The sequence below is a fragment of the Mirounga leonina genome, unplaced genomic scaffold (genome assembly GCF_011800145.1).
Source record: "Mirounga leonina isolate KUSES-001 unplaced genomic scaffold, KU_Mleo_1.0 Mir_82, whole genome shotgun sequence".
Lineage (NCBI taxonomy): Eukaryota > Metazoa > Chordata > Mammalia > Carnivora > Phocidae > Mirounga > Mirounga leonina.
The window spans coordinates 27,553,892-27,578,449 of record NW_023270825.1 but is presented as its reverse complement, the minus strand read 5'-3'; the positions used below and the strand labels follow the sequence as shown (position 1 = coordinate 27,578,449).

General features: G+C 37.1%; 1 protein-coding gene across 2 annotated transcripts in view; it reads left to right on the top strand.

Annotated features, from left to right (window-relative positions):
• The first annotated feature begins 1,605 nt into the window (after positions 1 to 1,605).
• DNAL1 (dynein axonemal light chain 1) overlaps positions 1,606 to 24,558 on the top strand; it is a 41,235-nt gene continuing 18,282 nt past the window's right edge. Inside the window, exons 1-5 of one of the 2 annotated variants that reach the window (XM_034992265.1) lie at positions 1,606 to 1,690; positions 9,397 to 9,435; positions 12,424 to 12,533; positions 15,259 to 15,314; positions 21,510 to 21,565. In XM_034992265.1, coding sequence (XP_034848156.1) covers positions 1,688 to 1,690; positions 9,397 to 9,435; positions 12,424 to 12,533; positions 15,259 to 15,314; positions 21,510 to 21,565 — 264 coding nt within the window. In that variant the 5' untranslated portion in view covers positions 1,606 to 1,687. Of the gene's footprint in view, positions 1,691 to 1,991; positions 2,131 to 9,396; positions 9,436 to 12,423; positions 12,534 to 15,258; positions 15,315 to 21,509; positions 21,566 to 24,558 lie in introns of those variants that run through there. The other variant, XM_034992264.1, reaches the window with a different exon arrangement.

Genomic DNA, 24,558 nt, shown 5'->3' with positions numbered 1-24,558 from the left:
TGTTGATTTGCAGATGACCATCTTCTTCTTTTTTTTTTTTAAGATTTTATTTATTTATTTGAGAGAGAGAATGGGAGAGAGAGCACAAGAGGGGGGAGGGTCAGAGGGAGAAGCAGACTCCCTGCTGAGCAGGGAGCCTGATGCAGGACTCGATCCTGGGACTCCAGGATCATGACCTGAGCCGAAGGCAGTTGCCTAACCAACTGAGCCACCCAGGTGCCCGAAGATGACCATCTTCTTACTGTGTCCTTGGATGGCCTTTCCTCTGTGACCACCACTCCTAGTATATCTATTCCTCTTATAAGGACATCAGTTATATTGGATTAGGGCCCCACTCTTATGGCCTCATTTAACTGATATTACCTCCTTAACAGCCCTTTTTCCAAATACAGTCACATTAGAGTTAGAGCTTCAACATATGAATTTGAATGGGGGGGGGATACAATTCAATCTGCAGCAAACATTAGACCCTCATAATATTCTTTTAGATATATGTTATGTATAAATGTGTGTACAGTATATATATTTTTTAGATTTATTTATTTGAGAGAGAGAGAGAGTTCGTGCACAAGTGGGAGGAGGGGCAGTGGGAGAGAGAGGGAGAGAGAGAGAATCCCAAGCAGGCTCCATGCCCAGGATGAGCTCCACCACCCCAGATCATGACTTGAGCCAGAATCAAGAGTAAGAGGCTTAACGGACTGAGCCACCCAGGCACCCCTGCAGTATATCATTTTTAAGAAGATTATACCAACTATTTTGTTTGGTAACTTGCATTTTAAATTAGTACATCATGACTGCATGTGAATAGATGCATTTCAGCAACATTTTTAATGGAAGTATATTATTTCATCGTTTGGGTGTTTGATAATACCACTTCTTTTTTTCCTTGACATTTGGGTTTTCTTTTTGCTATTAAAACTTTGAACATAAATCTCTGTGCACTTGTCTGATTATTTCTTCAGGATGAAGTCCTAGAAGTGGAACTGCTGGGTCACAGAGGTGCACACGTTTTTAAAGCTTTTAATACTATTGCCAACAGCTCTCCAGAAAGGCTGTTAATTATAAACAGCAGTGTATATACGCATCCGCATTTAAACATACCTCTAGCAACTCAATATTTTTGTCTAATTTAATAGAAGGGGAAGAGGGAGACATCTCGGTTATATAAAACCAGCATTTTATGCTTTAATTCGCCTCTGGCTCCCTTGAGGGGTTGGGGGAAGGCAACCAAGGAAATTCAGCTGAGTTTAGTTTCAGTCAGACTACAGGTGAATCACAGTAGGTGGAGGGGATGCGGAGGGGCAATCTACAGGAGAAGGGAATTTTTAAAGTTATTTTATGGGAAAGACAATTTTTATAGCGAGGTTTTAAAGTTTTAAACTTTAGGCAGATACCTCACTGCAGATCGGCTGAAATTGCTTTCGGTAGAAAGCATCTCCTGACCACTCTGAGCGGTTAAGCTCTCGCATCCTGCGAACCGCAGCTACTGGGACGCCAGCGGCCGATCGGCCGGAGGACCGAGGCGGCCGCCGCGCGGTCCCACAATGCCCCGCACGCGCCACCCTGAGGGCGGAGAGAAAGGACCGCTGCCGGGGGGTGGGATCCGCGGAGGGCTCCGAGAAGTGCGCACGCGCACTGACCTCGGCGGGCCCTAGCAACCAGAGCAGTGACAGTAGCAACGGCCGGAATGGTGAGTACCTTCTAGGCCTCATAGTCAAAGAGGAGAGGAGATTGGAGATGGAAAAGGGTGACTGTGGCGTGTTGAGGGTTGGGGGGGTTCTCGATTAGCGGAAGGAAGCCGGTAACGGACGCTAGCTCTGCAGTCAGAGGCCGGAGGCGAAAGAGAAGCCCCGGCACCGGGTGGTCTGGGGTGAGGGCGGCCTGGGGCGGATTGGGGGTTGGTTCATGTGGAGGGACTCTGACAGAGAAAGGGGGCGCAAAGAGCAGAAATTCCTCCAAAAGGAGCGGATTAGAGTGGGAAAGGTGATGGAAGGCAGAGTGTGAATGAGGATATTTCTGGACATGGAGATAATTTTCCCCCTGGTGAGACGGGGCGCGGGGAGTGTGTGTAACACCGAGCGCAGCTGTATTCCTAACCTGTGAAGTGCCCAAGTTGTCCTCTGAATGACTGTAAGTGCAGTTATTAGGTAGCATTGTAAAGCCCACTCGGATAGAATATATTAGGATAGCGTTTCTCAGATTTTATGGATAAATATAGTCGGCTGAAGATTGAGCTTGCTGGAATGCAGATTATGAAATTTTAATATAATGGGATTCGTGAACGTGCATTTCGACAGTGCACCTCAAGTGATTCAAAAATTGGAGGGCGTCCCACCACACTTTGAGAAATACTGCTACCTTGGATTTGACGTCTATCAGTGATCTATCCAATCAAAGCCTTTTATGAAGTAGTGATTTTTACCTACTGATGCTCCTCAACTCCTACTTAAAATGTGCAGTTTTGCTTACAGATTTGGTAGTTCCACCCAGTAGTTTGAAAGGGATGTTGTTGGTTGATTACAGACCCAGTCAAAGTTGTTTTAGCGATGTATGTGATTGTCCTGCCTGATGGGGATGTTTATGAAGAATAAGTATAATTAGTTGTCTTTTTGTGATTCCAGTGCTGTTTAAGTGGGCAGAAATTGAGCCCAGGAAACTGAAATGATGACGAAGTCTGTGCCTGCCCTCAACCACAAGATTAAATACCACTCTTTTATTTTTTTAAAAAGATTTCATTTATTTATTTGAGAGAGAGAATGAGATATATATATATAGAGAGAGAGAGAGCATGGAGGGGGGAGGTTCAGAGGGAGAAGCAGACTCCCTGCTGAGCAGGGAGCCCGATGCGGGACTCGATCCCGGGACTCCAGGATGACCTGAGCTGAAGGCAGTCGCTTAACCAACTGAGCCATCCAGGCACCCCATAAATACCACTCTTTTAAAAGTTTCCCCCCACACTTTCCTTACTTTATTCCACAGGCATTTATCTGAAAACCACTGCCAAAGAAAATAAAAAGTTCTGGAACCTAGGTTTATATTCAGGTGAAGAAATAATCAGTCCTAAATGATTCTGAAAGCATGATCCAGGAGAATTACTGAAAATCTTCAAATAGAGAATCAGAACCAGTAATTAGATGAAGCTAGCTAAGTCTGGAAACTGGTAGTTCCAGAGCCCTCGAGAAATCAGGCCAACATAGTTTTTTAATTAACAAAACATTAGCCTCTGGGGCGCCTGGGTGGGTCAGTCAGTTAAGCGTCTGCCTTCAGCTCAGGTCTTGATCCCAGCATCCTGGGATCAAGCCCAGTGTTGGACTCCCTGCTCAGCAGGGAGTCTGCTTCTCCCTCCCCCTGCTCTTGTGCTCTTGCTCTCTCTCCCTCTCAAATAAATAAATAAATAAATAAAACCTTTATTAAAAAAAAAAAAAACCTTAGCTTTCATTGTCTTTAAATGATTGTATTTTGTATTTCACATCAAAACCCAGATTTATGGCCTCTCTGAAAAATGAGAAATACCATATTTCACCACTGTACACATTTTTGCCCCATTTTTGTATTACTAAAATATGGTGGTGTCATATAATTGGCAGCATCTTTTCATTCTTAATGGTACATAAAATGAGGGTGTTATTTTCAATAATGGAGTTTTAATATTTGAAGAAATCTTGTCCCAAGTCCCACCTGCCTGCTGTTTTCTAATGCCAGAGTAGAGGTTATCCTCTTTATATGGCCAGCTTTACCCATTAAAGATGTCCATTGGTTCCCTAGGCATTTCCGTTTTTTTTTTTTTTTAAAGATTTTATTTATTTATTTGACAGAGCACAGCGAGAGAGGGAACACAAGCAGGGGGAGTGAGAGAGGGAGAAGCAGGCTTCCGGTGGAGCAGGGAGCCCGATGCGGGGCTCATCCCAGGACCCTGGGATCATGACCTGAGCCAAAGGCAGAACTTAATGACTGAGCCACCCAGGTGCCCCAAGGCATTTCAGTTTTTGACTCCTGCTATCTCTAGGGGAACTAGAAACCTCATAAACCAACTTGTAGACAGCTAGATTGCTTCCAATTTGAAAGTATTCTTATATATATCTCTTCAGGGACCCATACAGGGATTTTTCTGGGAAATCTATGCATAGGTGGGATTTCAGAGTCATAGGGCCTATGCATACTTAATTTCTTTCTTTCTTTTTTTTTTTTTAAAGATTTTATTTATTTATTCATGAGAGACAGAGAGAGAGAGGCAGAGGGAGAAGCAGGCTCCTAAGGAGCAGGGAGCCCGATGTGGGACTCGATCCCAGGACCCTGGGATCATGACCTGAGCCGAAGGCAGACGCTTAACCATCTGAGCCACCCAGGCGCCCTGCATACTTAATTTCCTTAGGCACTCTCAGACTGCTTTCCAGAATGGCTCTGCTAGTTTGTTTTGTTTTGATTTTAAGTAAGCTTTACCCCCAACATGGGTCTTGAACTCACCACCCTGAGATCAAGAGTTGTATGCTCTGCTGACTGAGCCAGCCAGGCACCCCTGGCTCTGCTAGTTTTTACTTCGTTCAGTAATGCATGAGAGTTCTACATTCTCACCAAATTTGTAACTTTTGCCAATCTGAGGATGTATTTTAGTATTCCATTGTTTTACTCTTCATTTCTCTGATTTTCAGTGAGTTCCAGTACCTCATGATATTGTTAATCATTTGGATTTCAGTTTCTATGAATTCTGTTTATATTTTTTGTTAATTTTTTCGATGTTTTTGTTTTTTGAATTTTAGGAGTTCCTTCTATATTCTCTATTAGTCTTTTGTTGGTTTTATGTTGAAAATATCTTCTCCCAACTTTTTTGTTAACTCTCTCAACAGTGTTCTTCACTTGCTGAATTCTATTTGTTCTATTTGTCAGTTTATTCTATTGTGTTTTCTATGTAGATGATCATGTGAGCATAGTGAGTTTTATTTCTTCCTTTTAATCATTCCAATTTGTATTTTCTTTTATTATAACATTGATAAAGATCTCTTGTACCATGTTAAACAGTAGCAATGATAGTAGTAAGGATCTTTGATATATTTGGGATCTTAAAGAGAATACTTCTAGTGTTATCTTCCCAATTTGGCTCTTCTTGACCACCTTATTTAAAATAAACATGCTCTACACACATAAACACACATCCTGATACCTCTTACCAAATTCAACATTTTTGTTTTTGTTTTGTATTTTCTTCTTCCTTAGTAATTGTCACCTTCTAATATACTATATAATTTATTTATTCATTAAATATATTATTTACCATCTGTCTCCCGCCAGTAGATATAAGTTACACGAAGGCAGGGATCTTTGTTTTGTTCATTGATATATCCCAAGCATGTAAAAGTATGTTTGGTACGTAGTAGACACTTAATGAATATTTGCTGAAATGAATGAATTTCTTCATTAAGTATGATGTTTGCTATAGCTTTTTGGTATGTAGTTTTATCAAGTAGGGAATTTCCTTGTAATTCTTAGTTGAGAGCTTTTAATATTAGATGTAGAACTTTATATATATATATTTTAACATTTTATTTATTTATTTGACAGAGTGAGAGAGAGTGCACAAGCAGGGGGAGTGGCAGACAGAGGGAGAGGGAGAAGCGGGCTATGGGAGAGGGAGGGCTTGATCCCAGGGTTCCAGGATCATGACCTGAGCTGAAGGCAGACGCTTAGCTGACAGAGCCATCCAGGCGCCCCAGATGTAGAACTATTTTATAAAGTACTTTTTCTTCACTTTACTGAAACAAATGTGATTTCCTCCTCTTTAATCCATTAATAGATGATTTACATTTATAGGTTTTTTTTGTTAAACAATCCTTATGCTCCTGGGATCAGCCATTCTCGATCACGATTATTATTAACCATTGGCTTTGGAGATCTAATGTTGTATCTAGGATTTTCAAATCTGTGTTGAGAAGTAAAGAGGGCCTCTTATCTCTTTATGACATCAAGGTTATTCTAGCCTCATAAAATAAACTGGCAGCTTTCCCTCCTTTCCTGGTTTCTGAAATAACTTGTCTAACAGGGAATATCTGTTCCTTGAAAACTTGGCAGAATTTACTTGTAAAATTATCTAGGCTTAGAGATGTAGGAGAAGAGAGTAAGAGTAAATCTCTGATTATCTTTTTAACATTTAAAATAGTTATTGGTCTATTCATATTTTCTGATTCTTCCTGTGACAGTTTGGCACTTTTGTGTTTTATTTTCTAGAAATGCATTCTTTGTCTAGGTTTTCAAACTTACTACCATATATTTGCTTATAATATTTTATTTTTAAGTCCTTGTGGTATCTGTTATTTCCTCTGATTCTATGTTTTTGTCGTACAGCTAGCTCTCTTTTCTCTCAGTCAGGCTTGCTAGAGATTTAGGAACCAACTTTTAGTTTTGTTAATCTTTTTTTTCTTCAGGTCTGTTTTTCATTGACTTATTCCTTTGTATTTTTTTTAGCCTTCTTTGTGTTAGCAATGACATGCTTTTTCAAATATCTCAAATGCTTAGCTTATTTGTTTTCTGTCTCTTATTTTCTCTTATTTTTGAATAAATAAATATATTTGAAACTATAACTTTCCTTTTAAATGTTATATTCCTCAAATTTTGATATTTTTTCTTTTATTGTTTTACTATAGTTTATAGTTTATTTTTTTATTAAAGATTTTATTTATTTATTTGAGAGAGAGAGCGCAAGCACACAAGCAGGGGGACGGGTAGAGGGAGAAGCAGACTCCTCACCAAGCAGGGAGCCTGATGTGGGACTCGATCCCAGGACCCTGGGATCATGACCTGAGCTGAAGGCAGACGCTTAACTGACTGAGCCACCCAGGTGCCCTATAGTTTACTTTTTAACCCAAGGATTATGTATCACTGTGTCTTTGCTTTCTAGACATAATGACATATACAGTTGAGCAACATAGGTTTGAACTGCACTGATCCACTTACATGCAGATTTTTTTCAATAAATACACTGCAGGGGTGCCTGGGTGGCTCAGTCGGTTAAGCGGCTGCCTTTGGCTAAGGTCATGATCCCAGGGTCCTGGGATCGAGCCCCACATTGTGCTCCCTGCTCAGCGGAGAGCCTGCTTCTCCCTCTCCCTCTGCTGCTCCCCCTGCCTGTGCTCTCTCTTTCTCTCTCAAATAAATAAAATCTTTTTTTTTTTAAGATTTTATTTATTTATTTGACAGAGGGAGACCCAGCAAGAGAGGGAACACAAGCAGGGGAAGTGGGAGAGGGAGAAGCAGGCTCCCCGCTGAGCAGAGAGCTCGATGTGGGGCTTAATCCCAGGACCCTGGGATCATGACCTGAGCCGAAGGCAGACACTTAACGACTGAGCCACCCAGGTGCCCCATAAATAAATAAAATCTTAAAAAAAAAAAATACACTGCAATACTGTAAATGTATTTTCTCTTATGATTTTTTTTCTTTTTTTAAAAATTTATTTTAGAGAGAGAGAGAGAGCCTGTGAGCCAGAGGAGGGGCTGAGAGGGAGGGAGAATCTTGAGCAGACTCCACACTGAGCCTAATATGGGGCTCCATCTCACAACCCTGAGATCATAACCTGAGCCAAAACTAAGAGTTGGACACTTAACCTATTGAACCACCGAGGCACTCCTCTTATGATTTTCTTAATAATATTTTCTTTTCTCTAGTTTACTTTATTGTAAGAATATAGTATATAATGCATATAACATGCAAAATATGTATTAATCAAATGTTTATGTTATTGGTAAGGCTTCAGGTCAATAGTAGGCTATTAGTAAAGTTTTTGGCGAGTCAGAAGTTATACTCAGATTTTTTACTGTGTTGCAGGGGGTGGGGGTGGGGAGGTTGGTGTCCCTCATGCCTGTCTTGTTGGAGGCTCAACTGTATTTTTAAACTTTTCCTTTTGGTATTGTTTAGGATTTTTTTTTTTTAATGAACTCTAGCGTAATTCAAAGGATGTCTTCCTTTTCTCACATTTAACGTTTTAAGTGTCATATTAAATTGAATCTAAGATACTATTGATTATAAGGTGCAACATTATTTTATGTTCTAAGAAAGAAAAATAAGAAGTTGGAATTAAACCATAACAAGTAATTTCTTTCTTTTTTTTTTTTTTTAAAGATTTTATTTATTCATTTGAGACAGAGAATGAGAGAGAGAGAGAGAGCACATGAGAGGGGGGAGGGTCAGAGGGAGAAGCAGGCTCCCTGCCGAGCAGGGAGCCCGATGCGGGACTCGATCCCGGGACTCCAGGATCATGACCTGAGCCGAAGGCAGTCGCTTAACCAACTGAGCCACCCAGGCGCCCCATAACAAGTAATTTCTTATCACTTAGAATTTTTGTTTTGTACCTATTGACAGAGGTTTTTTTTTTTTTTTTACTGGATCATAAGTTAATTTTATTTTTAATTTTTTAAAAATTTTTATTATGTTAATCGCCATACATTACATCATTAGTTTTTGATGTAGTGTTCCATGATTCATTGTTTGTGTATAACACCCAGTGCTCCATGCAGAACGCGCCCTCCTCAATACCCATCACCAGGCTAACCCATCCTCCCACCACCGCCCCAGAACCCTCAGTTTGCTTTTCAGAGTCCGTCGTCTCCCATGGTTCATCTCCCCCTCTGATATCCCCCCCTTCATTCTTCCCCTCCTGCTATATTCTTCTTCTTTTTTTTTTTTTAACATGTATTATTTGTTTCAGAGGTACAGATCTGTGATTCAACAGTCTTGCACAATTCACAGCGCTCACCATAGCACACACCCTCCCCAATGTCTATCATCAAAGCACCCCATCCCTCCCGCCCCCCACCACTCCAGCAACCCTCAGTTTGTTTCCTGAGATTAAGAATTCCTCGTATCAGTGAGGTCATATGAATGGATAAAGAAAATGTGGTATATATATACGACAGAGTTCTTTTAAATGTATTTAGGCATGTAGATTTTTATCATATGTCATTCTTTGCAAAGGAATATATGTATATGAAATAAAATGGTTAATATTTTTCTAGGTCATCACCACTGCTACCTGGCCACAGTAATTATAAATTGTTCCTGGTTTTAAAATGCATCCAAATTTCAAAGATGTTAAAATGTAAAAGATGTAGATCTTAGAATCAATGAAATGGGATCTATTTTAATATCAAATGTTGAAAGCTGTATTTTTTTTGTAAACCAAGTGGGAGTGAAGTATATGGGCATTACATCATGATTTCCTTAATTTCTCTGAGAGGCATTTAAATAAATCATCCTGATTTCAGGAAATTAAAACACTCAGTTTGCATATAAAGTCTCAAAGAAAAAAGTTAATCTTTTCAATGGTAGATGCCGAGGCTCATAATCATTGCATGAAAACTGAATCAACAAATCATACCAATAAAGACACTCTTGTTTCTTCTCTTTTTAAGGCAAAAGCAACAACAATCAAAGAAGCTCTAGCCAGATGGGTGAGTATATGAATTTTTACCTCTTTTAGAAACCATACAAGGAGAATTATTGGATAGTTATTTAAATCTGACCATTCAGTACAAGGAATCTTTGGGGTACTGGAACTATTTAGCTGTCTTGACTGTGGTGTTGGGTATGTGAACCTATATAGGTGATAAAATTGTATACACTTAATACACACATAGAAACACATTCCTACTTGTGTATAAATGAATACTAGTAAAACTGGGAAAGTCTGATTAAAATCAGTGGATTATATCAATATGAATATCCTACATGTCCATTAGTGTGTAAATGGATAAAAAAATTGTATATATACAGAGTGGAATATTATTCAGCCACAAAAAAGGAAGGAAATCCTTCCATTTACGACAACATGGATGGACTTTGAGTGCATTATGCTAAATGAAATCAGACAGAGAAAGACACATACTCTATGATCTCACACATATGTAAAATCTAAAAAAGCTGAACTCAGAAACAAAGAGTAGAATGGTGATTGCCAGGGACTGGGGTGTGGGGGAAATGGGGAGATGTTGGTCAAAGGGTACAAACATCCAGTTATAAGCCAAGTCCTGGGGATCTAATATACAGCATGGTGACTATAGTTAATAATACTGCATCATATACTTGAAAGCTGCTAAGAGAGTGGATCTTAAAAGTTCTTAGCACCAAAAACAAAAAAAATTAGGTGATGGATGTGTTAGCTAACCTTATTGTGTTAATCATTTTATAATATATACATGTATAAAATCATCACCTTAAACTTATACAATGTTACATGTCAGTAAAGCTGGAAAAAAATCCTACAGCATATACTAACATAAGAAAGGAAACTGCATTATAAAAAACATGAATTGAATATAAACTATAAATATTTTGAATAAAACATTCTATAAAGTTTGAACAGTTGTAATTCAGCATCATAAATAGAATTTCCATAGAGTATAGAGATAGTGCCTCAATTTCTATGCCAAGTGATAACTTTTTTATGGATATTATCAATAGTTTTTTGTATAATAATGTATCTTTTGCTTTTGAAGCTGAGCTTTGAATCAAAAGTCTTTCAGGAGGCTTGATGTCTAGGGAAAATAGGGTGGATAGGATAATGAAATATTTGAATTCTTGTTTTAGTGCTTATAAACTTCTTTGTACTTTGCATTTAAAAAATCTATTTCTGTTTGGTTAATGAAAAATCTGTTTTGTTAAAGAAGAAAAGTAAATATGGAATAAATTTAGTATTAGATTTTCTTTGAATCAGATTTTAGGTCTTTATTTACTTACAATAGTAAGTGGTTGTTTTTTTGTTTTGCATTGTAGGTTCTATTTCTAGATTATATTGTGGCCATAAATTGTTGACTTTAAGATTATTTGAAGACATTAAGCTCACTCTTTCACTGATTAAGCTAACATTTATTGAGGATCTACTATGTATCCGTTCCCCTCTTATAACCTACAAATGTATGACACAAAAATAAGTACTGAGTGGATGTGTATTAGATATTTTTCTTTCAACTTATTGTGTATTTTCTTTTTCTGTTTTTTTAATTATGTATTTTCTAGTATTGACATGTTATGATTTGATTTTTAAAAACAAGCCTCTGTGTGTCTTATAGTGCACTATGTTATAGAAAATACAGGAAAGCAAAGGAAATGGGCCCTTCACTTTAGGAGCTTCCTGTTTTGTTGGAGAGAGAGAACTAACTTTAAGTATTGAGGTACTTCAAAAATATTATTAGGCAGCATATATTGGTAATTAAATTTTAAATTGTGTACATAGTACTGAAAATCTGAGATAGAGTTTAAGTAATAGTAGAGCAAATAGCTTTGACCTCAGCTGTGTTGTAAGGATGTTATCTTCCAGAATTCTTGGCATTTTGGGGTTCTATCTCAGACTGAACTGTGTATAGAAAAAGCAAGAAGAGGGACGCCTGGGTGGCTCAGTCGGTTAAGCATCTGCCTTTGGCTTAGGTCATTATCCTAGTGTCCTGGGATTGAGTCCCGCATGGGTCTCATTGCTCAGCGGGGACCCTGCTTCTCCCTCTGCCTACCGTTCCTCCTGCTTGTACTCTCTCTGGCAAATGAATAAATAAAATTGAAAAAAAAAAAAGAAAAAGCAAGACGAGATGACAAAATAGTTGATCTTATAGATCTAAATCTGATATTTAAGAAAAGAGTTCTTAGGGACAAAGAATTCTTCCCAAGATGGGGTGCCTGGGTGGCTCAGTCTGTTGGGCAACTGCCTTCGGCTCGGTCGTGATCCCAGGATCCTGGGATCGAGCCCTGTATCGGGCTCCCTGCCCAGCGGGGAGCCTGCCTCTCCCTCTCCCTCTGCCTGCCGCTCCCCCTGCTTGTGCTCTCTCTCTCTCTGTGTCAAATAAATAAAATATTAAAAAAAAAAAAGAAAAAGAAAAAGAATTCTTCCCAAGAAAATGTTATTATTGTTGTTGTATTTTTTGGTTTATTGATAGACTCTTAAAGGATTTTATTTTTTTAAAGATTTTATTTATTTATTTATTTATTTATTTATTTATTTATTTATTTATTTATCAGAGAGAGAGAGAGTACACACAGGGGGAGTGGCAGGCAGAGGGAGAAGCAGGCTCCCTGCTGAACAAGGAACCTGATGTGGGGCTCGATCCCAGCACCCTGGGATCCTGACCTGGGCCAGAGATGGATGCTTAACTGACTGCGCCACCCTGGCGTCCCAAGGATTTTAAATATTACAGAAATGGAAGTTATTTTCTTTCCTCCTCCTTTCCATTTGGTTGGGACCTAACAATAAATTATCTGAACCAGCCATGTAGAAGCCTGGTTATCAGGGTCAGTTAGTAAATGTCAGCAAGTGAATTGTAAAGAATGCACAGAGTTATGAAATTCTAATAATTGTTTTGAAATAAACATTAAAAGCCTTAGGATATTCTGGACTTTTTTAGTTCTGTATTATAATCTGGGTTCACTTTCTTCCAAACTAATTTTTATCATAGGAAGAGAAAACCAGTCAAAAGCCATCCGAAGCCAAAGAGATAAAGCTTTATGCTCAGATTCCCCCTATAGAGAAGATGGATGCATCCTTGTCCACACTTGCTAATTGCGAGTAAGTTCTCTTGTCTTTTTTCCCCTTTCTTTTCTAAATACACAAACTAGAAAAAATGTGTTTGTTTCCTGTGATCTTCATTTCTCTTTTTTTGTTTGTTTGTTTGGTTAATGAAATTCCCCCTTTGGCAAAGCCAAACATAAGAGATTATTGGTTTATGGGACTACTAATAAAGTAACCCTGAACAATATAGTATTTTTTTACAGTAGAATTTGTATAATGTGCCTGGAAAATAGAAGTTTCCTTGTCTCTTGGGAGAAACTAAATAACACAATAAGACTATTATTGTCATAAAATCTAATACTTTCTCTTATAAAATTAGCCAGTCAGTACTATACTTACCAGAAGCCTAAGAGATGCTGCTTTAAATTTTTTCTTCAAATTATAAAAATACATTGTAAAACATCTAGAAAATATAAAAAGCACAAAGGAAAGGAATTAATATCAACCAAAATTGCACCACCTCTTGAGAACCAGTGTTAGCATTTTGATATAGAGCCTTCTAATTTCTTTTCCTAATTGGGATCAAATTATACTTATTATTTTGTAATTCTATTTTCCTGTGACTTTAAGTATCAGATCTTTATTAGTTCCTCTTAACTTATTTTCTAAATACTCTACGTACTTTTTAGTAAGGTTCTGTGGCTAATTTGAGGCAATTATACCATGACACCTTGTGACCATGCTCTCAGGCTGCAGTGTCTCTTCTCAGAGCTGTAGAATGTTATAGAATCACTTGGGGTTCTTTTTGATTTCTCCACCCTGTGTGTTTTGAAGTGTAGTGCACTGACTACCTACATAAGAATCTCCTTATGCAGGAGATAAGCCCCACCCCAAATTTATAGAAACAGAATATCTACTGATGAAATATAGGAATCTGTATTTATAATAAGCAACTTGAGTACCTCTTAGACATGTAATTTGTGAACCTATGAATTAGACTAATATCTGTCTATGTTTCATTTCCCTTAGGGAAATGGGAAAACCAAACATAGTTATTGTATGCAACTTGTCCTTTATGATGACAGCACAGTGTATTATATAAAACTCCACCTTAGATTTTTTTTTTTTTTTTGCTTCAAAAGCATGATTTCAAAGAGCACTGTTTCAAAGTGGTCAAATATCTTTTTATCATAAAGCCTTCTCAAAGGCAAACATTTGAGAAGGTATTGTTCTTAGTACCAAAGTACCTTGGAAACTGCTTGGAAAGAGTCAGCCTGTTCATATTTTTGCTGACTGTCTCTTTGGGCAGGTTGCCTAAACAACAATTAAAGAATTCATCCCCAATCATATTCCCAGATTTAAGGCACTCCATTTTTCACTGGTAGTTGTCAGGAGTTGGAGATTACTAGAAAATGTGCAATTTGACCAATAATTTACACTGTACAGTAATTGCTTTTGTAAAAAAATGAATAATTCTTCTTCAAGTCATATCAGAAAGGATAAGATCACATGTTCTAGAGTCCGTTTTTGGGGGGTTTTAAATTTGACTCTGCCCCTTTCTGGCTACGTAATATTAGGCAAATTGCTTAACATCTTTGTACCTCAGTTTACTTATTTGTAAAATATGGCTGATAATAATAGTACGTATTTCACAGGATTGTTGTGATGGTTAAAACAGTTTATGTAAAGTACTTGGAAGAATACTGAGCACAGATTGTGTTCAACAAAATTAGATTTTATTATATTTTTTGCATGAAATATTCTAAAATATTAAATATTTTGTCAAGAAAGGAAGACTAAGAATGTGTAGTTATGTTCCCTACATAAAATATTTTTTTTTTTTTTGGTAAATAGTCTCCACACCCAGCGTGGAGCCCAATGGGGGGTTGAACTCATGACCCTGAGATCAAGACCTGAGCTGAGATCAACAGTCAGATGCTCAACCAACTGAGAACTGAGGAACCCCTAAAATTTTTTTACATAATTTAATTATGAGTAGAAAAAACCTAGACAAATATATACAAACCATTAAAAGTAGTTCTCTCTGGGGGAATCTGTGTGGTTAGGATTACACATGACTTCTTCAGTATACATTTCTGAATGATTTATTTAACACATGAGCAAATAAATATCTTTGTACATGCATATATCTGCTTTTTTATCAAAAGGGATCTTATAAAATGTATTGTTCTGCTAGGTGGTTTTTAACTTGACTGCACATCATGGACATCTTCCCAAGCTGGTATCTGGAGCCCAATTTAATCTGTGTTAGTGACAGCATAGTTTTTCCATTATCTATCCCTCAGTTGCTAGATGTTTATAGACTTTTTCCCCATTTTTTTTTTGTTACAATAATACTCTAAATAATCTAGCTTATATATCTTTTGGCATTGGTATTAGTATTTCAGTAGGATGTATTCCTAGAAATGAATCACTGGGTCAAAGAACACATGCATTTAAAAAATTTAATAGAAAACACCAGATTACTTCAGAAAGTTTTTTTTTTTAAATTTTCTACAATGAATATGTATTAACTTCTGTAATCAGAAAAAAAGTATGAGGATTTCAAAATGAAAGAATACATGCCATGTCTGAGAGGGAAAAAAGGATTCAGTGTAAAAAGAAAACATGACTTAAATATTATCTTGTATGGGCACTTGAGGAATAATTTCTGATACACCATGTATTTATTTATTTATTTATTTATTTATTTATTTATTTATCTGCTACACCATTTAAAATTGTTTTGTATTAATTCAAGTTTTCCTTTGTTCTTTTTAAGGAAGCTTTCACTGTCTACAAACTGCATTGAAAAAATTGCCAACCTCAATGGCTTAAGTAAGTGATCCACAGTAACAGATGGTTCTTGGATTTTCTTGTTATTGGAATAAACATTCCAGAGACACTATGTAATCCCAGAAGCTGGCACCTGTTTTAACCACAGTAATTGTCAGATGACAGAGAGAATATATAAACCATGTGTCTTAAATTTGATTATCCAAAGAAAATTAGAACACAAGATCTAAACATTTTAAAGACATTTTAAAGCTTTTATAGAGTTAGAATTAAATAGAATTAGATTTTTTAATTATATATTTTTTGTTCAAATTTGTCTTGTGTTTCATACTTGTTGTATTTAAATTTTAATTCTTCACCATCATTGTTTTTCTTGTGCTCATTATCTGTGTTAATGACATTGCCACCATCCCAGTTGCCAAGGGTTCTGACTCCTGCTAGTTTCCTATGGTTGCTGAAACTTGGTGGCTTAAAGCAACAGTTCTGAAAAACAACAGGAACAACAAAAGAACAGTTCTGGAGGATAGAAGTCTAAAATTGGTTTCAGTGGATCAAAATCAAGGTTTTGACTGAGCCACGCTGCCTCTGAAGGCTTTTGGGGAGAATCTGTTCCTTGCCTCTTCTAGATTCTGATGGCTGACATATTCCTTGGCTTATGAGGGCATCACTAATCTCTGCCTCTGTGGTCAGATTGACTTCTCCTCTTTTGTCTGTGTTAAATCTTTCTCTGCCTTCCTCTTATGAGGATATGTGTGACTGCATTTAGGGAATACCTGGATAATCAAGGATACTGTCCTTATCTTAAGATCCTTAACTTGATGACATCTGTCAAGTACTTTTTCCCCATATAAGGTAACATTCATAGGCTCCAAGGTTTAAGATTTAGGTATCTTTTGGTGAGCCATTATTTAACCTACCATCCTCGTCCTTTACTTCCCTTAAGACCTACGTCCAAGTCCATCACAAAGTCTTGTTAACTCTACTCTTTGAAAGAGCTCTCAAATAATTTGTTGCTTTTTCATTTCCAGAAGTTACAGCTTTAATTTAGACCCATGTTATCTCTCCCTTAGATTGTGTTTTTCAAACACTTTTGACCACTTTTCCACAGTAAGGAATACATATGAATTCATGACTCAGTACATATATTCATATGAATACACATATCTAATATATACACACACATGAAGTGGAATAGGTTTGTAAAACAATATTTACCCTTATAGCATAGGTTCCAGTATAAGTTTTTTAAAGATTTCTTTCTTTCTTTTTTTTACAAACCTAACTGGAATAGATTGAGTCATCTTATGCATAGCTCTATTAGTAAATGTTCCCTCTCCAGGACTACATAGATACTGAATGCCAACTTTGAGTAGGGTCCTGGGAGGGGGATGGAGATTTGGAAGAGATGGTAGTAAGATGTAATGCTTGCCCTCAAGGAGCTTATTATCTAAAGTGATAGAACATATTCCTCACTAACTGTAATAATAGCTGGTATTTCTTGAGCATATATCCACCAGGCATTATTCAAAGCACTTTATATATATGAACTCATTTAATCTTCACAATAACTATATGAAGTGGATATTTATTATTATAATCCAATGCCATGTTCCTAAAGAAAGTGTAATTATGATGATGACTAGAGAAGTCTTTAGAGGGAGAAATGACATTTAAACTTGACATTCTTTTTTTTTTTTTAAGATTTTATTTATTTGAGAGAGAGAGAGCGTGTGCACAAGTGGGGGGCATGTGGCAGAGGGAGAGGGAGAAGCAGATTCCCCGCTCTGCAGGGAGCCCGACACAGGGCTTGATTCCAGGACCCTGGGATCGTGACCCGAACTGAAGGCAGATGCTTAACCTACTGAGCCACCCAGAGACCCCTAAACTTGACATTCTTAATCTTGTTTCTTATAGGATTTTCCTGTTAGAGGAAGGGGCTGTTCTCAAAGAAAAAAAGCACTGCATTAATGAATGCAAAGAGTCATAAAAAAGAATGATGTGTTCAGGTGTGAATAGGGTGGCACAGCTTTTAATGACTTTGAATGCAACATTAAGGCATTTGGTCTTCACTAGGCAAAGAGGAACCACTAAAGATCTCTGATTTGGAGGAATGATAATGAGACAATATACTTTTTTTAATTGCTTGTCATAACCCACTAAGTTGATTTCATATCACCCATAGTTTGAAAGACAGTACCTTATGACTTTTGTGATAGCCTCCTAATTGATCTTTTTGTCTCCTATCTTTCTGCTCTTCAGTTGACCTTCAATACTAATAACAGAGTTTTCTTTTCTTTTTTTTTAGATTTTATTTATTTATTAGAGAGAGCGCATGTGCGAGTGCACAAGCCAGGGGAGGGGCAGATGGAGAGGGAGAGAGACAATCCCAAGCAGACTCTGCACTGAGCCTACTCGGGGCTCGATCCCACGACCCCGAGATCATGACTTGAACCAAAACCAACAGTCAGATGCTTAACTGACTGAGCCACCTAGGAGCCCCCAGAGTTTTCTTTCTAACAATACTATTCTCATTGTCATTAACTTTGATATCATAATTTCTTTCCTTATACAGTAATAAGTAAGATCTTTTTAGCCTTCCGTCACCATTTTCATGTGTATTTTTTTTTAAAGGAGTTGTATTTTTTAAAGGAGTTTTACATATTAAGTTCGATATTATCTTTGGAAGAGTTGCATATATTTGTTATCTCCAGTTCCTGAGGTTGTTTCTCAGTGCTCATCTTAGTTGACCTAGCAGCATATTTTGACATGGATGATTTTGTTCCTCTTTGAAGCAATTTCAATATTTGATTTCTGGGATGCTGTACCCTCCTGATTTCTTAGACTGCTCCTTCCCGGTCTTCCCCGACTTTTAAGTATTAGAGTACCCCAGGACCCAGTTCTTGGATCTGTTCTCTTTCTATTTTCACCTACTCCCTGGATTATTTCATCCAGGTCATGGCTTTACCGTCTATATGCTGATGGTTCTCACATTTGTACCTCTAACGCAGGCATGTCCTCTGAACTCCAGATTCATGGACAGTTGCCTGATATTTCCATTGGATGTCTAATACACATCTCATAATTAATATTTTGTTGTTGTTAAAGATTTTACTTATTTATTTGAGAGAGAGAGAGAAACAGCATGAGAGGGTAGAAGGTCAGAGGGAGAAGCAGGCTCCCTGCAGAGCAAGGAGCCCGATGCAGAGCTTGATCCCAGGACTCCAGGATCATGACCTAAGCCGAAGGCAGTAGCTCAACCAACTGAGCCACCCAGGCGTCTTACACATCTCATAATTAACATGTCCAAATCTAAGTACGATATCCTTCTCCAGCCCCAGCCAAACCAACTTTTTGTATGTCTTTCTCAGATAACAACAGTTCCATTCTTTTCTTTGCTTAGGCCAAATTCCCTGGTAATTTCTTAACTCCTTTCTCACACATCCCCAAGACCCATTATCTTTCTAATTTCATCTCCTATTACTCTCCTCCCATTCTCTCAGCCAGCTTTTTGTGTTTTGTGAACACTTCTGATGTGGTCCTGCCTCAAAGCCTTTGTCCTTGAAGTTCCTCTGCCTGTAAATGTTCTTCCTCCACAGATCCTCATGGTTAGCTGCCTCACTTCCTTTAAGTCTTAGAAGTCACCCTCTATCCAAAATGTCAACTGCTCCCAACCCCTTGACATTTCATTCTTTTTACCTGCTTTTTTTCTCCTTCACACTTATCAGTGTCTAACATACTTACTTATTTTGTTTATCATCTGGCAAATTATTAGCTCAATGTCAGCAGGAATTTTTATCTGTATTATTCATTGTTATATCATGAGTGATTATAGCTGTTCCTACCATATAGTAGATGCTCAATAAATATGTGAATAACTTATTTTTTAAAAGATTTTATTTATTTGAGAGAGACAGAGTGAGCAAGAGAGGGAATATGAAGGGGGGAGGGGCATAAGGAGTGGGAGAAGCAGACTCCTCACTGAGCAGGGAGGCTGCCCAGGGGCTCTATCCTGGGACTCTGGGATCATGACTTGAGCAGAAGGCAGACACTTAACCGACTGAGCCACCCAGGCGCTCCAAATAACTTTTTGAATAAGCTTCTTTTATAGAAAAAATAAAATGCCAATCTTTCCATATCAAGAAGCTTTAAAAAATAATTGATTATGTGATTTTCTTAAATATTTAATTTTCACACATTTATAGCTATATGGGATGTATTAGTTTGCTAGGGCTGCCATAATCAATTCCACAGACTAGGTGGCTTAAACAATAGAAATTTATTTTCTGGTAATTGTGGAGGCTAGAAGTCCAAGACCAAGGTTTTGGCAGGATTGAGTTCTTCTGAGGCCTCTCTCCTGGGCTTATGGATGACCATCTTTTCCCTTGGTCTTTAATGGTCTTTCCTCTGTTTCTGTCTGTGTCCTAATCTCCTCTTCTTATAAGGGCACCAGTCATATTGAATTTTACCTAAAATGATCTCATTTTACCTTAATTACCTCTTTAAAATCCTGTGTTCAAATACAGTCATATTCTGGGGTACTGGTGCTAGGACTACAACTGTGAATTTTAGGGTAGGGGGACACAGTTCAGTCCATAACAAGGGGTCTTCTTTCAATGATTAAAGCATTTTGCATGAATTAGATCACTCTTAAAATACTTTGTCTTGAAAGTTAAATGTTTCTCATAACAGAATTTAAAATAATTCATTAAATTAAATAAATTAAAACAAAGTTTATATAACCGTGTACGCCTGATACACACATGCACACACAAACACATACATACACACAGACATCATTTATTGTGTACTTACCATGGATTAAGCATTATGCTGAATGTTTTAGAAAATTATCTCATTTAATCCTGATATTCTTCTTTTTATAATGATTTATTTATTTATTTATTTTATTTGGGAGAGAGCTTGAGGGGGGTTGGGGGGGAGGGGCAGAGGGGGAGGGAGAAGGAGGAGGGGAAAGAATCTCAAGCAGACTCTGTGCTGAGCACAGAGCCCAACACAGGGCTCCATCTCTTGAGCCTGAGACCATGACCTGAGCTGAAACTAAGAGTCTCAACTGACTGAGCCACCCAGGCACCCCAATCCTGATATCCTTATAAGGTAGATATTATATTTCCTCATTTTATATATGATGAAACTGTGATTCAAAGAAGTTTGGTTGCTTCCCTAGAGAGCTGGGATTGGAACTCAGTTGAGTGAATTTGTGTTCTTAACCATTCAATTATGGATTTTGTAAAACATTGCAATCCAATAGAGCTGTCTGCACCGTCCCAGTATAGTTACCACTAGCCACATACAGCTGTTAAGCTTTTGAAATGTGGCTAGTATGATTGAGAAACTGAATTTTAAATTGTATTTAATTTTAATTAATTTAAATTAAATAGCCACATGTGGCTAGTAACTACCATATTGGACAACATAGTTACAGAAGGTTACGTTGTGAAAACTAAGTGTATAACTTATGCATAAGTAATCAACAGGTTTTTAGAACAGAAATGAAGTTTCCTTTATTTTGCTAGAAATCTTTTTTTAATTTTGAAAAATAATACATGCACACGGTTTTATGCAAACAGTTCAAAAAAGGTTACAATGGAAACTAAGTTTTCCTCTGACCATAAAGCAACTACTTTTCTATTTTCTTTTTTTCTTCTAGAAATAGCCTATAGATACACAAATAGAACCATCCTTTTAAAAAATACAAATAAGAATTTTTAAAGCAAATCACAATCTAATTCTTTAAAAGATTGAAAGCAAAAGATTTTTAAAATACTAGTTAAATTGATTTCACTTTTAATCCTTTGTGGAGTGAGGTGGGCTATACATAAATATGTTCCTATTTTCTAGTGTGAGTCCTTATACTATAGTAGATTTGAAATAAATATGCTTCCAAATTTAAAGATCAAATCTTCTTTACTCTTATTTTAGCCCTGAAATATTTTTACTAGCCAGCAGTTTAAAACCATGCATTCAAAATAGCTAACCGTTTGTAAATTTAATATTGTCATGATGTGAAATTATAGTTGTAGTGTTTGCCTTAGATGATAAGTAAGTCAATTTCTTGAATTGAATTGACTTGAATACCACTTTTAATTAATATAGCCTTTCTTACTTACTATATAAGTATATTTATTATATAAAATTTATTAATACTTTATTATACTAGATTTACAACTGTTATAATATGATCCTCATAAACAAAAAATTGTTTTTTTTCCACTGCAGAAAACTTGAGGATATTGTCTTTAGGAAGAAACAACATAAAGAACTTAAATGGACTGGTAGGTTGTTACTTATTTCTTTAAAAAAGCATGCACTTTTTTTCCTTAATATACAAGTAATATTTGTCCATTTCAGAAACTTTACAAAGTAGAAAAGCAACTGTAAAAGGTACCTATAGATCACTTAGTTTAAATATTGGTACTATTTTTTTTAAGATTTATTTATTTGAGAGAGAGAGTGTGCAGGGGGAGGGGCAGAGTGAGAGGGGGAGAGAGTCACAGGCAGACTCTGCGCTGAGCACAGAGCCTGAGGTGGGGGCTCGATCCCGGCCCTGAGATCACAACCTGAGCGAAAACCGAGAGTTGGATGCTTAACTGACTACACCACCCAGGCACCTCATAAATATTGCTAACATTTTGATTGTCATCTTTCTTGCATATTTTTCTATTCTTTGATGGGTATGTACATATTGTTTTGCATCTCTTTTTGTTTTTTACTTAATATGTAAAGATCATTTTTTCATGTTATTTATTCATTTAACAAATTCATTTAGTATGTTTCCTGAATGCCTACTTTAAGCCAGGTGCTGTTCTAGGCATTAGAGATACAGAGAATATGAAATGAAGTCCTTGCTCTCCTAGAACTTCCATTACGGTAGAGGGAGGCAGACTAGAAAATATTTGTATGGTACATATACAATAGATTGTATAATACAGGTGGTGATGAAGGCAATGAAGAAAAATAAGGCATATACAAGAGCATAGATGGATGGGAAGTGAGGATGTAAGCAACAGAGCTGACCAAGGGACTGGTGCTCCAGACTGAGGTGGGACAACAAATGTAAATGTCCTGAAACTGACAAGCCCATTTGTATATATGATCTGGCCTCTTGCCTTCCTTTCAGATCTCAGTCCATATTACTCTTCTTCCTAGTTGGTAATCTCCAGCCACTGGTCTTTCTCTTCCTTGAACACACCAAGTCTGTTCCCACCTGAAGACTCTGTACTTGCTATTTCTTCTGCCTTAACAACTCTGTTACTTTGGATTTCTACCTTATTGGCCATCACACTTCAGCTTAGATGTCACCTCCACAAAAGTGTCCCAGCTACTCTATATCTAAAGTAGCCCTCTAGGCAATAACTCTAACTACTTATAATTTTTTTCATCTTTCTTATTATTATCTGAAATTTTCATTTGTTTGTTCTCTCTCTTTCTGTCATGTCACACACACACACGAATCCTAATGAGTACATTAGTTTTTTTCATCAGCATCTATATTAGTGCTTGATACATGTAGTAGGCACTCTAAATATTTACTGAGTGACTCAATATATTCCTAATTACAAAAACTATTAGGTTAAATTTTTAATTCTAAGAGTAATATATGTTAATTATAAAAAAACAAATCAAGCCATTCATAAATATATGAAATACACTGTGAAAGTCTTTCCTCTTTTTACCTATAGATATCTGTGTGTGTGTGCATGTGTATGTGTGTGTATATATATGTTATATATGTTTGTACTGATAATATATAGGGCATATTTTTTCTGCTTTTTCATTCAACAGTGTATCAGGGATATCCTTCCATGTCAAAATATAAAGATCTAATGTATTTTTTTTTAAGATTTATTTTATTTATTTTAGAGAGAGCATGTGCTGGAGGAGGGGCAGAGGTAGAGGAAGAGGGAAAGAAGCAGACTCCTCGCTGAGTGTGGAGCCCAATGCAGGGCTCGATCTCACAACCCCGAGATCACGACCTGAACCAAAATTAAGAGTGGGACGCTTAACCAACTGAGCCACCCAGGCACCCCAATGCATTATTCTTTTCTTTAAAGATTGTATTTATTTATTTGAGAGAGAGAGAGAGAGTTCTCACACAAGCAGGGGTAGGGGCAGAGGGAGAAGCAGACTCCCTGCTGAGCAGGGAGCCTGACATGGGGCTCAGTCCCAGTACTGGACCATGACCTGAGCTGAAGGCAGATGCTTAACAGACTAAGTCACCATGGCACCCCTCAAATGCATTATTATTATTTTTTAAGGATTTTATTTATTTATTTGTCAGAGAGGGAGAGAGCACAAGCAGGAGTGTCGGGCAGAGGGAGAAGCAGGCTTCCTGCTGAGCAGGGAGCCCAATGCAGGGCTCAATCCCAAGACCCTGGGATCATGACCTAAGCCCAAGGCAGATGTTTAACTGACAGCCGCCCAGGCGCCCCCCCCATGCATTAATTTTTAATAGCTTTATAGTTTTACACAGTTTCAGTATATAACAATGTATTTATTCCAGTACTGCTGAGTGTTTAGATTATTTTCTTGAGGAAGGGGTGTCTCTTTTTTTTGTTATTACAAATCATGCTGCAGTGAACATCTTCACACATCTATCCTTCAACAGTTATTTGAATGTTTATATAGGCTAGATTGCTAAAAGTAGAAATGCTGAGAATATTTGTGTGCATTTAAATTTTTGATAGGTACCTCAAATTGCTCTTATAATGCTAGTGCCAGTTTCTACTTCCATCAATGGTATATGGGTGAGGATTATCCCCTCCACCCTTAATATCCATGAGTATTATCCATTTTTTTAATATTTGCCAAAATGATAGGTAAAAATGGAGTATTGTGTTGTTTTAATCTGTATTCTTTAGTTAGTTGTGACTTTGAACGTGTTCCTATATATTTGTTATGTATGTTTCCTCTTTTGGAAATTGACCAACTATAGTTTTTACCCATTTTTCTATTGGCTTTATTTTTTTCTTATTGAATTCTAAGCACTCTCAATATTTCTAATATCCATTGTTGAGAATATTACTGTAACTGTTGTTAACATTTATTAACTATGTAGCAGACTCTTTATATGCATTGTCTCCTTTGAAATTCACAAGTAGATAATGTCCTCATTTTAAGATTAAAAAAAAATCCTCATTTCAGGATAAAGACACTTGGTCTCAGGTATTTATGTAAAGTGCCCAAGTATAGTGAACAGGCACTCTTAAACACTGTTGCTGAGACCAGCAGTTTTTAGTAGCTATCACAGTCTTCAATATGTATTTAC